This window comes from Rhinolophus sinicus, linkage group LG16 (genome assembly GCF_036562045.2).
Source record: "Rhinolophus sinicus isolate RSC01 linkage group LG16, ASM3656204v1, whole genome shotgun sequence".
In the NCBI taxonomy this organism is placed as follows: domain Eukaryota; kingdom Metazoa; phylum Chordata; class Mammalia; order Chiroptera; family Rhinolophidae; genus Rhinolophus; species Rhinolophus sinicus.
In genome coordinates, this window is record NC_133765.1 from 2,680,431 (window position 1) to 2,695,236 (window position 14,806).

The window sequence follows — 14,806 nt, forward strand, 5'->3', positions numbered from 1 at the left end:
TACTAGAATGCGTTTCCTGAGAGCAAGAACCTTGACTGTCTCCTTCTTCAGCCTGATCCTACTGTCTAGAGAAGAGCTTGCCAAATATTGTAGAATTCATTAATGCATCTATTTTTGTCTAGTCCCTACTCTTCTTACCTGGGGTGTGTTTCCCTCTGAATGTTTCCTCATGTGAGTACTTCAGTTTATACACAGAAATGGCCTTATTAAAATGTAAAGTGTTACATAACCAGACACACCCCATAGTAATGGCGCCCCCTCATTGTTATAGCACATTACAGTTTACAAAGTATTTCTGGTTTTATTGTCTTACTTGAGCTTCACAGCAGCCCTGTTAAGGTGATGGCAGAACAGATACTCTCACCACCAGTAATGGATGAAGAAACAAAGGCTCTGAGAGGCTGAGTGAGTTGCATAAGGTCAGGCAGAAGTGAAGGCGGCACTGAAGCCAGGCCTGCCGCACCACCTAAGACAGTGCTCTCTCTACTGTGTTTCCCCGAAAATAAGACCGGGTCTTGTATTAATTTTTGCCCCAAAAGATGCATTAGGACTTATGTTCAGGGGATGTCTTCTTGAAAAATCATTCTAGGGCTTATTTTCCGGTTAGGTCTTATTTTCGGGGAAACACAGTAGTACAACAGTTTGAAGGACCAGCAGGTCCATCTCCTTTCTCTGCTCATGAAAAATAAAGACAAATGAGGAGCAGGTTTCATCCCAGGCCACTCAGAAAGCCCTTTGGGGAAGTTGACCCAAGCTTTAGCCTTAAGTTGTTTGGGGTTCTTTGGGGAACACAGCATTTGGGGCTGCTTTAGTGCTCAGCAGACAAGGCCAGTGTGGATCCGGAAGGAGCAGACTTTTTCTCCATCAGGATGAGTTGTGTCAAGTCAGGGACAAATGCCCATGAAGGAAGAGTATGTAAGAAAACAGGGAACACCTGACCTAGTGTGGAAACAGCAAGACTCGCATTCAGTTCTGTGAAGAAGCCCAGTGTCCTGCTTGCCTCCTGGGCTCGGAGCTGACAGTGGCGTTCCTCCTAGTGGAACCGAGATGCTGTGCAGCCATAGAATTTATAAGAAAGGTTGAAATGATGCTAGGACAATCTTAAAGGTTAAAACATATTTGGGGACTGGATCTGTGCAAGGTGAGTAAAGCTCTTGCCTGTGATGTGCAGGGAGACAGCATTACCTTGGAGGAAAGGCCACCTGGGCACATGAATAGAGAATAAAATAAAGGGGAGAATAGAGACTAGAATGTACTGTCTCTTCTCCCTGTCCTGTCACAAATGCTTTACTGGAATAGCAGGGTCAGGCACTGACTTCCTCCTGTCCCTTTAATCCCCTTTTGCCCCCATGTCCACTCTCATCTGCCAACTGATCGCAGACAAATCAACCACATTCTCTGAGTGAGCCCTGTTGTTTTCTAAGTCAAATGAAGCTATTTCCTATTTTTCTATATCTCCAGGGATGTGAGGTGCAATAAATATGAAAAATTTAAGCCCCACAATTAAAAAAATAATATATGCTATTGTGTAAATTTTGGAAAATGTAGAAAGAATACAAAGAAGACCAAGCAAATACCATTTTACATATATTATATATAATAATATATAAATTAAACAAAGTTGGGATTATTACTTAGAATTGGAATTTCTTGTGCACATTTTTCTATGTCATTAATTATTCTAACATGATTTCTCATGCATTTCTAGTATGCCATTAGAGGAATATACCATTTAATCAATTTCCTATTTCTGAAAATCTGGGTCATTTTGTTGCGATGAACATTCTCACACATAAATTTCTGTGTCCTAAATAGCAGAGTGAGATTAAAAGCCTAAATTGTATCTTTTGCAAGATGGAGATAACAGCACCCATTTCAAAGCACTGTCTGGATTATATAGAATAATACAGACAAAGTAGTTAGCACAGTGCCTTACACACAGTTAGCTCTTCGTAAACAGTAGCTGTTATTATGAGCTTACTTTGTATCTGATTATTTTCTTAAGTGCCAGGAAGTCGAATTACATTCTCAAGGTTTCGAAGGCTGTGTGGTTTAATTGTGTTAGTCTATCTGAAGGTCAGTGGAAAGAAGTCAGGTGAATCAAGAAGCCACTGTGACATATCAGCTCAGCCATGGTTTAAGCCAGTCAGGTAAGGCAGCCACGGATGTGGTCATGACAGTCAGACTGCCACTGTCCCGAGCATCCCTGGCCAAGATCGGCTCCTAATCCACTGGGATATTACGTATATGGCTCAGCAGCTGTTAAAGTTTAAATACATGCTCAGGAGAGCCAGTGAGAGCCACATGAAGCCGTCCTTCCCTCCAAAACTCATCCTCGGCACCTTATTGCACATATTTATGCCTTAATTGTAAGGAATGGTGGCCGAGGGTGATGTGCTAGGCTCAACGTGCGAATTGCAGCTCCTTTAGGGTGTGATGCCCTGAGAGTTGTTCAGACGTGCCATCTTGCTCTTGATAATGTACTACCTAACATAGATTCTCAGAGCTGAGAGGAAATAGTGATAATTGGGTCTGAGTGTTTAAATGATTTGTTCACAGTCATAAAAGAAAAAAGTGGTAAAGCCAGAACCAAATCCTGGGTCTTCTGGATCCTTCCACCACAGCATTTTTCTCCCTGGACCATGCTTATTTCCAGCAAATGAAAAGGAACTCAGGATTAGAGGTCACAGTTAACTTGTCCGGATATGTCTGCTTCTCTTTCCAAAATGGAGTGTTTCTCTTGAGAGGTTCATCACTGGAAAAATGAAACCACATGGCTATGTGTTCTGACCTCTGCTTGTGCTGGACCTTCCCTGCAGAGAATTCTGTTAACATCATCAAGGAGCAGGAAGGAACTTTCATAAGGTGATTCTTATTTCTTTTCTCCCCTCCTAAATTTCATACAAATATTTGAAGCTGGTTTTTGTAGGATAAAGTCACAAAATCTATTGCACAAAATCTTCTGCAGCCAAGCAGCGTTTCTCTCACTTCCTTGGGTGCAAACTAGAGGAAACTGGCCTTTGATACCTCGGCTGCTTTCAACACAGGCCTGGGAGTGAAGAAAGAGCAGCTGAGTCCCCTTCCCTTGTGCAGAGCGCAGTTATGGAAAGTGCCCGTCTTTCTTCTCCTAGAGCGCTGCTGGACTCTCACTAGGTCCTTAGTCAATTTAAAGTTTTACGTCTTTACTTTGTAAAAAGTATTTTTATTGAGTTTTCAAAGACACTAGTTCATCAGTAGTTTCTACAGTAGCCACCTACCACTTGCAGGAATATTGCAAAATGTCAAACTGTATGTTATTGTATAAATGATAAAGTCTGCCTTGATTTGCCTTATGCTCTGGGTAAGTGTGGAGCTGGTGATTTTTCTGAGTCCCACAGCACAAACAAGAGGTCATGATGACCATTTTGTGTCAGTGCCTTGTGCTTTGGGCAGGGCCAGCCTCTTGGTTTCAAGGGCACAATCAAAGCTTCCCACAGCAGGCCCAGATCTGTCCGCCCAGGACTTGGCTTCTGGTCATGCAGGAGGGCAGTAGGTCAGGCAGAATAAGGTCAGAGAGTAGGTCAGAATGGTAGTTAAGAATATCGGAGTTTTTCAGGCATGGGTCCATTTCTTGGCTCTGCCACTTATGTAACCTTAGACAAGTGACTTAATCTCCCTAAGCCCAGATTTCCTCACTTGCAAATTGGCATCAATAGAAGTACTTACCTTACAATGTTAGGGGATAATAAATGAGAGAATGCTTATTAAGTACCTGGCAGATAGTAAGTACTCTGTAAGTGTTAGCAATCAAGTTAATATTTTTGTGTTAATCATGATTATTTTACTGATCGTGATTCCAGGTACTTTTGGAGTTGCTAAGAGGAGAGAGGTCAATAGAAAAATTTTTTCCTACTAGATGTTCATTCCTTCCTTCAGAAAATATTTAGTGATTAGTCACTATATAATAGGCACTCTCTGCACCTTGGGGACACAAAAATGAGAAGCTCATACTGTACTGAATCCTAGCGGCATAAAACAAAGAATTGCTTTATGACATGAGGTAAACTCTACAGTAATAGTGATATAAAGGGGTATTGTGGGAACAGTTGGCTTAGGGGATGGGCCCTGAAAGACTTCTCAGGAAGGTAGTTTGCATATTGTCAAAGGCATTACGCACAGTGACAGTCTGCACAAAGAAAGGCAAGGTTTGTCTGGTACAACAAGAGCATATGGGGAAATAGCCAGAGACGCTTTCATTCAACACGAGAAAGAGAGAAGACACATTTCCTCCCTTCCAGTTGTTTAGAGACTGGTAGGGAGAAAAGCACAAGCAAATTAGTGATTATCATGTGATGATCATAGTGGGCATTACTGAAAAGCATTGCTGGTCTCAACCCAAAGTGGTAAAGAAAACCATGGAGGGAAGATGTGACAAAGTTAGACTTGCAGATTTGAGAGTTAACTAGTTGGAGGAATGTGGGTGGAGATGGAAAAACATTCCATAAAGTGTACAGAATGGAAAAGGGCATGGAGGTTTATGTGTGTGTGTGTGTGAGTCACTTGAGGGTAAACAAGCCTTTAGGTATGGCTGGAATAAAGAATGATGAGGCTAAGATATGCATGCATTCATTCACTCAACAAATAATGTCTTGAGTGCCCACAGTATTATTCCTGCACAATGTTCTAGGCTCTGGGGATATAATGGCAGAGGCCCATTCATGAAGTGGACTATGGGACACACAGAGATGGTGTTAGTGGACCATGGGTCTGATTTGCGTGAGATGCAGACATGACATAAGAAAACAGTGATTCACATGGTGAATAATTATTTCTTTTTCAATTCTGATTGTAAGGGTGAGAGTCTCAGCTCAGCTAGTTTATCTTTAACACCTCTCTAATATTTATTAATCTCTCTAACCAAGAGCTATAGGCCTTAGGCTCAGAACACTGGCGGGCAAGAGTGTGTAACTAGAATTTAGTAAAGTTGTTTTGTTTCCTGTTTTATTATTATTATTATTATTATTATTATTATTATTCGATATTTTCTGTTTATGGCAAAGGGCACTAGTTTTCCATTTATAGAAGTCATACAAATTTTCTTTAAAATGTATTTGAGTTAAAGTGAATGAGTTATTTTAAAGAGAAATACTTAAACACCATAGAGTACAGATGCAAATATAGCAAAACTAAGGAGTTGATAAGGAAGTGACTGCAGCCCAGGAAGCATGGCCACTGCTGCTGAGAAGCCATTGTAAGCACGGAAGGAAGAGCAGCTGAAAGAGACATGTTGGACTGGGGGTACCTTGAATGCCAAAGTTAAGCGAACCATTTTGGTTTACAGGTCCCAGCTTGGAACTTTGCATGTGCTTAATTTTGGTCTCCCAGGGCATGCCATTCACAACTGAATGGCATGCTTTACAATCCAAAACTTGCGTTTATTTTTCTATTCCACTCACTCCTGTCATTATTCAGTTTCATGGATGCTTGAAAGGAGCTGGAGCTCTGGCATTATCTGACAGGAGCCTGTGGGTGGACAGGGGCTCCTGGATTAGGGCCGGCAGGCTGGAGAACATGTGCACCGGGGTCCTTTGCAAACATGAGAGTCCTTCCGTATTTGTGTTGTGATGATACCGCCACCCCTCCTGGGGCCGTCTCCCTGAATCCCATGTAGTCACTCCATTATTCTCAGAGATGAGAGCCAGAGATGGTGGATGCTGATCAGTGTCTAATTCTGTGGTCATTTTAGTAGCTCTAAGAGACTTTGTGGTTTCTTTCTTGTGCCATTAAAAAAATATTTTCACTACTCATGAACATTTATGCATATCATGTTTTATGCATTAAAATCCTGTTAGCACCTTGGGTATGTTGTTTGGACCTTCATTTATACTGTAGCTTTCTCCCTGGAGGTATGATGATGCTCAGGAAAGACAGAAAAAAGAACTGCCCTGTAGCACTTCTGCGTCAGTTCATCGGTTCCTGCATCCCAGCCATGTCAAAGGGGCTTTAAAATGAAGTTTTCCAATACATTGTTTAGAGTTACCCATAGTATAGAGCTGTTGGGAAGTTTCTGAACAGACGTTGAGCATATGGTTCCCAACCTGATGACCAGTTTTTAATTCGTTTTTAATTCCTTACTTCTAAGCTGATAGGAATTTAACCTTAATGATGATTCTATAAGGCATTATGTCACTAAATACATATTTTAAAAGACAGCTAAAGTCTAGAATAAGTCAGTTGCATGTGTGTCCATACTGTTGCCCCACCATTCTTTGGCCATATTTAGCATCACAGCTGTATCAGAACAGCATGGCAGGACACTGCATGGTCTCTGGCTTTCCCTCTGTGCAGAATACACAGAAGTCAGCCCACTACTAGGGGAGGCTTGGGTCTGTTGACAGACATTTCTCCTTATCTTGTTTTCACATCGGTTGCCACACGATGTCTGTTCAGAACAAGCGTGGGTGGAGATTCCTCCTGCCCTACCCTGTGCTAGCTGTTAAAATAAGAGGGTGGTATGCGGTATTGTTTTTCAAGTAAAGATCAGAACATCAGTAGTTGGTGACTCCAGTGTTTCACTGGAGGGATTTGTTGATTGCAAAGAAAAGTCAGCCAAGCTATTTTGGGGATACATCAACACCCACATAATAGTCATTCGGTTTTCGGAGATTAGAGTTTGGGGAAGTTTGAAGTTTTGTTTGACTGCTAAGGGACACTAGGTAGCTCTCAAAACATCTAAACTACATTTTCAAACTCAAATAATTGGGTAATGATTCAAATCAGTTACCAGGAATGTGGCACTAACTTTCCAACTTACCTTTTCAATCCACAACGTGCTTTAACAGATACGATTATTCCCATATTACAGATGAGAAAACTGAAGCTCAGAAATATGAAGAAAAGTTTGACCAGTCACATGTTTTGTGGCCAATGACTGAGGGAGCTAGAATTCAAATCCAGGTCTACTTCTTCCCAGTGCTGGGTCCTGTTTTCTCTGTCATCCTGCCTCACATTTGTTCCTGTCGTTTTGTTCAGATTGAATTCTCCATTTGCTGCTTCAGCATATAGCACCTCAGTGCCTTGATCTTTGAAGTTTAGGGGATGTAGGGTAGGCACGTAGGATAACTGGGGATTTAGTGATTGCATTGCACTGTAGATTCATAAGTTTACAGCAATTTAGAGACAGAATTAAGGAAAGACACTAGTATTTACTGAGCAAGCAGATGCTGTACTGGGAGCTTCATGAACCTGTCACATGTAAGAGGGTATATATTTACATACAAAATGTAATTCCCTGGATCGGAATCCAGCCTTCTCTCCAGGGCATGCACTCTTTCCACTCTGCGATGTATCGGATGTGGCAGAGTGCCTGCCTTCCACATCTTAGAGAGTAAGGAACAGTGTGACCCTCATCTCAGAAAAAGTACAACTGGAAAGAGTGTGGCACGTGGAGCCACAGAACTGGGTTTGAATCCGAGCTCAGCAGCTTCCTAACTGTGTGTTCTTTGTATTTCCTTCAATCTCTCTGTGCTATCTCTTATTCTGTAAATAATGGTATCCACCTTCCAAAATTATTATGAGAACCATGTCAGATGACAGATTTTAAATGTTTTGTGATCTATTAAGCTCTACATAAATGGTATGATTTATTTTTTTAATTTATTAAGAAATTGGCAGTGGTACCCACAGGCCAGCGGTGGAACCTGTCGTTAGCCAATCAGGAGCTTTATTCACGTGGATTTGCTTGGTGGGCATGTGTGTGGTACAAGATCATGGGTGGGTGTTAGAGAAGGTCCACTAGGTATGGGTCTGGGGGCCATGAGAAGCCGTGGCAGCCTTCATTTCCCTTAGAGCAGCCGTGCCGTTTGAGTGACGGTCAGTCCCTGGTGATTTGGTGGAGACCCAGAAGTTGTTCTTTACAGACTTGGGTCAAGACCCGATCCCTCAAGGCTTTAAACTCAGTGTGAAGTCCCCAGGGCTGGGTGGATGGTTTAACCTGGAGAGCTTTGTCTCCTCCTTCATTCAGGCCCTGACCAGTTACACAGATAGTGAAAGTATTCACTAAGTTTAACATTTTTTGTTAAGCTTTATAGTTTGGTTAATAAACTTAAATAGTCTTTTTGTTTAGTTTTTTCATTTTAGTTTTCCTGTGTTCATCTTATTCGCTTTCATAAATTACTTCTGATCTTGATATTAGCAGTTCGGAATGGAATCGGGCAGTGTACTGCTGACAGATGAGGGAAAGCCTCACCTAGGGTAGGTGGTAAACTGCCCCACACAAGGAACTCCTGTGATGGGGACAAGCCCTGGGAGATTCAGGACTCCGTATCTGTATGTGCTGAGAGTTCCAGGAAAAGACACTCTGCTCCACATTTAAGCAGAATCATGTTTCATCACAAAAAGAGCATTAGTGCCATGGGTGATATTTTCTGTTTCATATTAAAAATTCCCAGCCCCCAATATTCTAATCCCGTGGGCCTGTGCTAATTTGCATGGTTGTGTGATTCTGCTCCATCTCCTTTGGATTTCTTGGCTTCTTTGTTTGAGGACATTAACAAATCTAGTTGTATCTTGGGAGGGTCTAAGGACTTGACTGATTTTTGGGTAACAAAGAAACAAAAAAGGCAATGGGAAATGTTCTGCTTTTTTATTTTTTATTGGGCACTGTAGCTTGACGTCCCGCAGTGTAATTAACACAAAAAGTTAAATGTACTAGTCTAAAAGGCAGGGGAGAAACTACATAGCATGGAAATAATAAAATGAAGTCTCATTAATGAGAGTGAGGCACTTGCAGTGGCAAGCTCTACTGGTCACCCAACGGGATGGGAGCCTTTTTAAACTGCGTTTTGGGTAATACTCAGTTTCTGACACCTGTGGGCTCTTCAGAGGGAACTCCTTCTTCCTTCTGATTCTCATCCCAAGGCCCTGAGCTCCGTGGACATGCACCACACCCACGTTACCCAGCACCACAGGTTTGCATCTGCATACACCCACTCTCCAGCCCACTGCTTCTCATGAGTAACTAAGGGTGTTCAGAGTAGGAGGGATAGAGAGCTGAGAATAAGACCAGTTCTTTCTTTTTGATTTTCCATTGGAGGTGTCCCTGCCACCATCTCAAAACCTGTCTTGACAACTTTTGCCCACAGCAAACCATCTCACTCCTTTGAACTTCTAGAGTATATGTTGGCCTCCTCCCTTATGAAGCCTTGTACCACCATGTATCTCTTCCCCATGTTTTAATCTTGATGCCCAGTGTAGATTATAGTCTCTGTGAGAGCAGAAGTTATGTATCCCTTAGTCCTAAGATGGGGCTTGCAAATACTATAGTGTATACTCAACAGAGAGAGATGGTCAGCATCAGCAAACACACCATGAAGAAAAGTGGAAATCAGTTGCTCAAAAAATAGAATTATTTGCTTTAGTAATGAATCCAAGTCCAACATAGTTATGTGTGAGGAAAGTTTCATCCAAAACACTACTGACATCAGCATAGAGAGAAATGTAAGAGTCTAAAATAAAGATCTGTTGAAAGTAATTAAAGGAAGGCAGAGCACATCACCACACAAAATAAAATACAGGACTCTGTCCCCAAAACGTGTGAAGACTCCTTTCCTTCATTTCTGAAGGTCAAATTGGAGATTTCAGAGATCCCCAAATTACAAGAGATTCTAGAAACCAAAGATGTGTTTGGAGCTTGGGGAAACAGATAAAACATTAGGCAGGAAGAACCATCAGATTTTAACTCAGGAAAAATATATAGTCCCCTTACTCTTCTTTGGACCACATTAATGCAATTAAATGAAGGAAAAGAATTGCTATAAAACTTACTACCAATCCTGACTTTGCATGCGTTCATCGTTCATTTGTTCATTTATTCACTCTTTAAACACATCACACACTCCCTAAAGATAGGTGCTGTGTCTGGCTCATTTTTGGAATGTCCTCTTCCCCCTTTCCCGGGCCACAGCAGGTTCTTAGCAATGGTTGTTGAACTTGGTTAGTTGCAGACTATGCCACATACTTCTTTGAAATTTCTTTTTCATTTTACTTTTTAAAGCAAAACAAATATCAGTCAAACAATGTTTATCCCCTTAGAAAATATGGGGAAATATTCCAGATTAAGAGACATAGACTAGGTTTTGAAACTTGGGTAGTTTATTCAAAAAGAAGTTTATATCATGTCTGAATAGAAACATTTAGACATTGAGAATAAGTGGGGCCATCTGAGACTACAGGGTTCTTGGCATAAATATAAAGTATTGTTTTATTGTGCTTTCGAGACCCTTTGTGAGGTCACGTGTACTTCCTCCAAGGACACAGGAAATAAATGACTGAGGTTCTAAGAGAAAGAGGACTTGGAGACCTGGTATTGGTTTAGGGGTGATGGAAAAGCACATTTTTCTAGGGTGAAAGAGAGATCAGCAATGGCATGGCCCTGGGAGATGCACTCTAGGGACCTGGCATCCTTGGAATGTGCCCTACTGACTTCGGAACGGTTGTTCCTCCCTATCTTAGGGGACAAGAGGGATTCTTGGATCAGGGACCACTGTCCATAGCAGGCCAGCAGTCATGGCCTCAAGAATGACTCATTTGGATTCAGAAACCAGCCAAATTTGCTCAAGTTGCCTGTGGCTTACAGGTTCCATAGAGACCAAAGCAAAGTTTTGCCAATAGGAGCGAGTGCTTCGTAGACCATGTATGAACTCAGAGAAACCAGAGCTGGTTGACCTTTTTCATAAGGGCTGAGTCCTTGGCTTGGGAAGCCTGAAGCCAGCCAGCTACTTCTTTTATTTAGTTGAATATGGAGCATCTGAATCACAACTGCCCAGGGTCTTCCTCTGAGAAGGTGGCTGAGACTAGAAGAAGTTCACAGTTTTCAGTTTTGAAAACACTTGCTTTTTTTTACCTTGCTTGAAGTTTGGCTTGTGAAAGGTTACAGAGGCCAACGGGTATGAAAATAGTTTCCACAGGGGCCTGAGTACAGGGGACTGGAGAAGCTTCAGTTGCAGCAGGTTATAAGAGAATTGCCCTATTCTAAGGCAGCTGGGATTTTAGAGGGTTGTTATCCCCAGAGAAATTATGGACAGATGTCTCTGGAAACAGTTGTTTATACATATGTATTTTTAAATAGAGAACTTTGTCCCAGGGTTTCTTTAAGGGCTGCACTTTCTAGAGGTGGTAGAGGGTAGAAATAGTCAACTCTCTTAAGTTTTCTTTATTTGGGGGTAGAAGTAAGGGAAAGAAAGTCACCCAGATGAAAGACCAATGGTTAAAGAAGGATTTGTGTTATGGCTCCAAAAGTAGTTGCTTTAATGGTGAGAGGCAGCAGGTGCTAATCTGGCCAAAGTGGTATGTTTGGCCATATCCCAGTCCCCTGGCCTGGCAAGAGAGAAACTGCCCCGATTATTGTGCAGGCTGTTATATGCCAGGCATAGTACTGTCCTTTGCATATATTATCTCACTCTGCATCACATCCATTCTGCTAGGTAGCTACAGCCTCCTCCCATTTTTGGAGACTCTGAGACATTAAGTACCATACTTGATGTCCCCCATCTGAAAAGTCATGGAGCTAGAAGTGAAACCCTCATCCAACGGGTTGCATTGTCTCCGTTTGCCTCCAGAAGCATGTGATCTTTAGTTGTAATTAAACGGTAGCTGGCCCTGACACAGCTGAAATGGGAAAACAAAGGTGCCAAAGCAGAAGTGGTAGTAGGCGTGAAGGTTGCCCTAGAAGGGCATACTAGGGAGAGCTGGGGGGACAAAATCGGTGAGCTGTGGGAACACAGAAAGCCCGTGCTGCACACCCCTTCCCTAGAGCTTTTGCTCTCTCATTCCATGGGGAGAGGAAGCCCAGGTGTAGGCTTTGGGGGCAGGGCTGGGGGGGACCTGGGGGAGGTGTTGGAAAGGTCATGGGAACAGCTAAGTGCATATCTTGGATTTTCTGGGACAATCTTAATTTTGAAACCAGGCTTTTTGTTGACAGGCCATAGGCAAAACATTGATCTTGACTCTTGTTTCAGCAAACAAGGTCACCAGTAAGTCACAGGGTTAGGAAGTGTGGGAGCCCTGTTGCTTGAGGACTGCTGGAAACATAATTCATGGAAGGAAAAGTCTGAGCACTGCTAATTTTATGCCTCTACATGCAGGCAAGATTCCCCCAAAGGGAGCCCCATCCGTCCTCTTTAAAATCTCTGGCAAGGAAGCATCTCAGCCTTATAGTTCCAGGCTCTAAACATCTCTGCAACAGATATGTCTTTTGGGGGAGGGACCCCATCCTTAGTCCAAGCCTTGGAATTCTTAGTCTTTTCAGTGTTTAGGAAAAAGAGGAGAGGCAATTGAATCTCATTCAAAAATTCATCTCCTTCCTTCCTTTTTTCTTGCCACACTCTCCAGTTAGGTGGACCCCACTCCAAGTCATCAATGACAAGACGCTTGCCCCTGAGTGCTAGGTAGGCTCCCAGGAGGCAGGCAGGGTGGAGCGGAGCTCAGGCCAGAATGTGGACTTGGAGAGCAGGCCTGAGTGGTAGGCAAGGAAGGCCCGGCATCCGCAACCTTCAAGTGCCTCGCGAGGACGTGTCCCAGGAACACAGGTACCTGTGCCTGCCCGGCGCGCGCTCCTGGGGCATGGCAGCCTGGCCTCGGCCTCATCACTCCCTCATTCTGCGTGCGGGGCACAAACGCATGAGGGAAAAGAACCGAGCTTTCCTGACAGAACAGATTTCCTCTGTTTAAGTTTGGGCAAATCCCCTGCTTTCCGTGGGCTTTCTTCTGCGACCTCTAAAGTGCGGTACTAATCCTGCTCCTGACGTCCACACAAACACACACGCACCCCTCACAAGGATACTGAGGATAAGGAAGTGAAAGCAAAGAATCTCAAAGCTAAAAAGCACCCCAGGGTTGATATTTTTTTGTTCATTGTCTACCTCCAGCCAAGTTCTGCACACACAATACCCATACCAGACAGAAGAATGTGCCAGGCATGAAGACCACCTAGGAGGAAGAACCCACAGCTTCCCCTTGGGTGGCAGCCAAGTTGGAAGTTGTCATGACAGCTTGTTTTGCTGCACTGCTGTTCATTATCAACTAATTCAGGCCATTTGCGGGGGGGGGGGGGGGGACTTCTCTCAAAATGCGGAAGTGATTTGTGGCATCTGTTACTTCCTTTTTAATTGAATCTGTTCTCCTCAGATACCAGGAGCGAGTGCCAAAGTCAGCAGTAGAATTCAGCTGTGTACATTTTGAAGATGCTGGGAGATAAATTTATGTGTTCTGTACAGATGCAAATTGTACAGAAACCAAATGGCTAAGTTGTCCTCAAGGTCCTCTCGAGGCTAGTGGCTGATCTGAAGCTGTAGATGAGGAGGTGGGAGGTCAGTTAACTTTTCTATGGAGCAGCCTTGGCAGATATACCCCCAGGGTGGGCTTGGAAGCTTCTCCAGAGAAGGGGACCACATGACAGGGGCTTTCTTAGCAGCCCAAATGGACCCAGGGACTCTCATGCACTCTTCCATGCCGCCCCTGAATGATGGTTTTGCATAGTCAGGGCCCAGTGTGTTCTAGTCTCTTTCATCCAGCCTTGTTGAGCACCAGGAGGGCTACTGAGGGCGGCTATGGAATTTCCTGCCCTAGAAAATGCCCTGACCAAAACACTCTGAGTGCTGGGAAGTGAGGGGAGGACTCACTGGACTTCACAGGTCCCTTCCTACCCATGGTGTTAAAAATACAAAACAAAACAAAACAGATCCCTCTGAAACAAAGTTCTAGTGACCTTGAGTCACACCTTCTTAAAAGCAGTTATTTCCAGGATGAATGGACATTTTGCTCCAGGATGAATGAGCAATGGTGATATAGGGACCTACGCTTCTGAACTGAGCCCCAGAAATTGACTGGATGTTCAGCTTCCATCTCTAAAATGCGTCCTTTCTGAGGGTTTATAATCAGAATTTGGAGATGTGCCAAGCTTCCAGCCTTCTTTTGTCCTTATGCCATGAGACAGAACAAGACAGCATGGTATTAGTAGTCCTCATTTCAGACGGGGAGGTTGAGGCACAGAATGGATATGAGGCTTTCCTCGGGCACACGGAAGGGGCACAGTAGATTGTAAGAGCAGCACCACATAATGAAGGAGACCTTGCTTTGGGAAGTAAAAGGTCTTGTGCTTGGTTGACATTATGGCATTGTATGGATGAATGCACATGAAATCATGGGTCTCACCCACTGAGAAAGGCATGAGTTTATGTCAGCTGTGGTAAAGGTCTGTGGATGCGGCAAGCCCTTGGAAAGTAATATCCTGTGGAAATGGAAGGAATATCATAGTTTTGCCCTCCGGGGAGTGTATGCTATTTGTCCAATGAAATAACCTTGTTAGTAAATGTAAATAAATTATAGATATCTTGCATTTGCCAAAGAGCCATGCCCAAATTCTTGGTAAGAATTTTTCAGAGAATCATAGTATTTTATTTTGGAGACTATAGAGCTTACTTATTTCAGTCCTCCCAAATCTGGCTATATGTCAGAATCATCTGGGGAGTTTTAAAACAACATCGATATTTAGAGTGTACCCCTGAAGACTCTGATTCTGAAGGTCTTGGTGACCCTGGAACCTGTGATCTGTGTTCTTACTGAGCTGCACCAGTGATTCAGATATACAGCCAGCTTGGTGACCTGTTCTAAGCCAGCCTTCTATTAGATGCTTATGTACCATGTCAGAGACCACCTCTGGCTAACTTAACAGAAGATTTTAGGCAGCTCACAGAATTGACCTGAAGCCTAGATAACCAGGCTCTGAAAACAGGGGCCAAGGACACTGCTGCCACATACTTGCCACCAT

The 14,806-nt window shown here is 43.2% G+C and overlaps 1 protein-coding gene across 3 annotated transcripts in view; it reads left to right on the forward strand.

Annotated features, from left to right (window-relative positions):
* UBASH3B (ubiquitin associated and SH3 domain containing B) overlaps positions 1 to 14,806 on the forward strand; it is a 138,772-nt gene that overhangs the window by 29,343 nt on the left and 94,623 nt on the right. Inside the window, exon 1 of one of the 3 annotated variants that reach the window (XM_074321919.1) lies at positions 2,759 to 2,865. The exons of the other annotated variants lie outside the window; for them this stretch is intronic. Coding sequence (XP_074178020.1) covers positions 2,774 to 2,865 — 92 coding nt within the window. The 5' untranslated portion in view covers positions 2,759 to 2,773. Of the gene's footprint in view, positions 1 to 2,758; positions 2,866 to 14,806 lie in introns of those variants that run through there. 3 annotated transcript variants of the gene reach the window in all.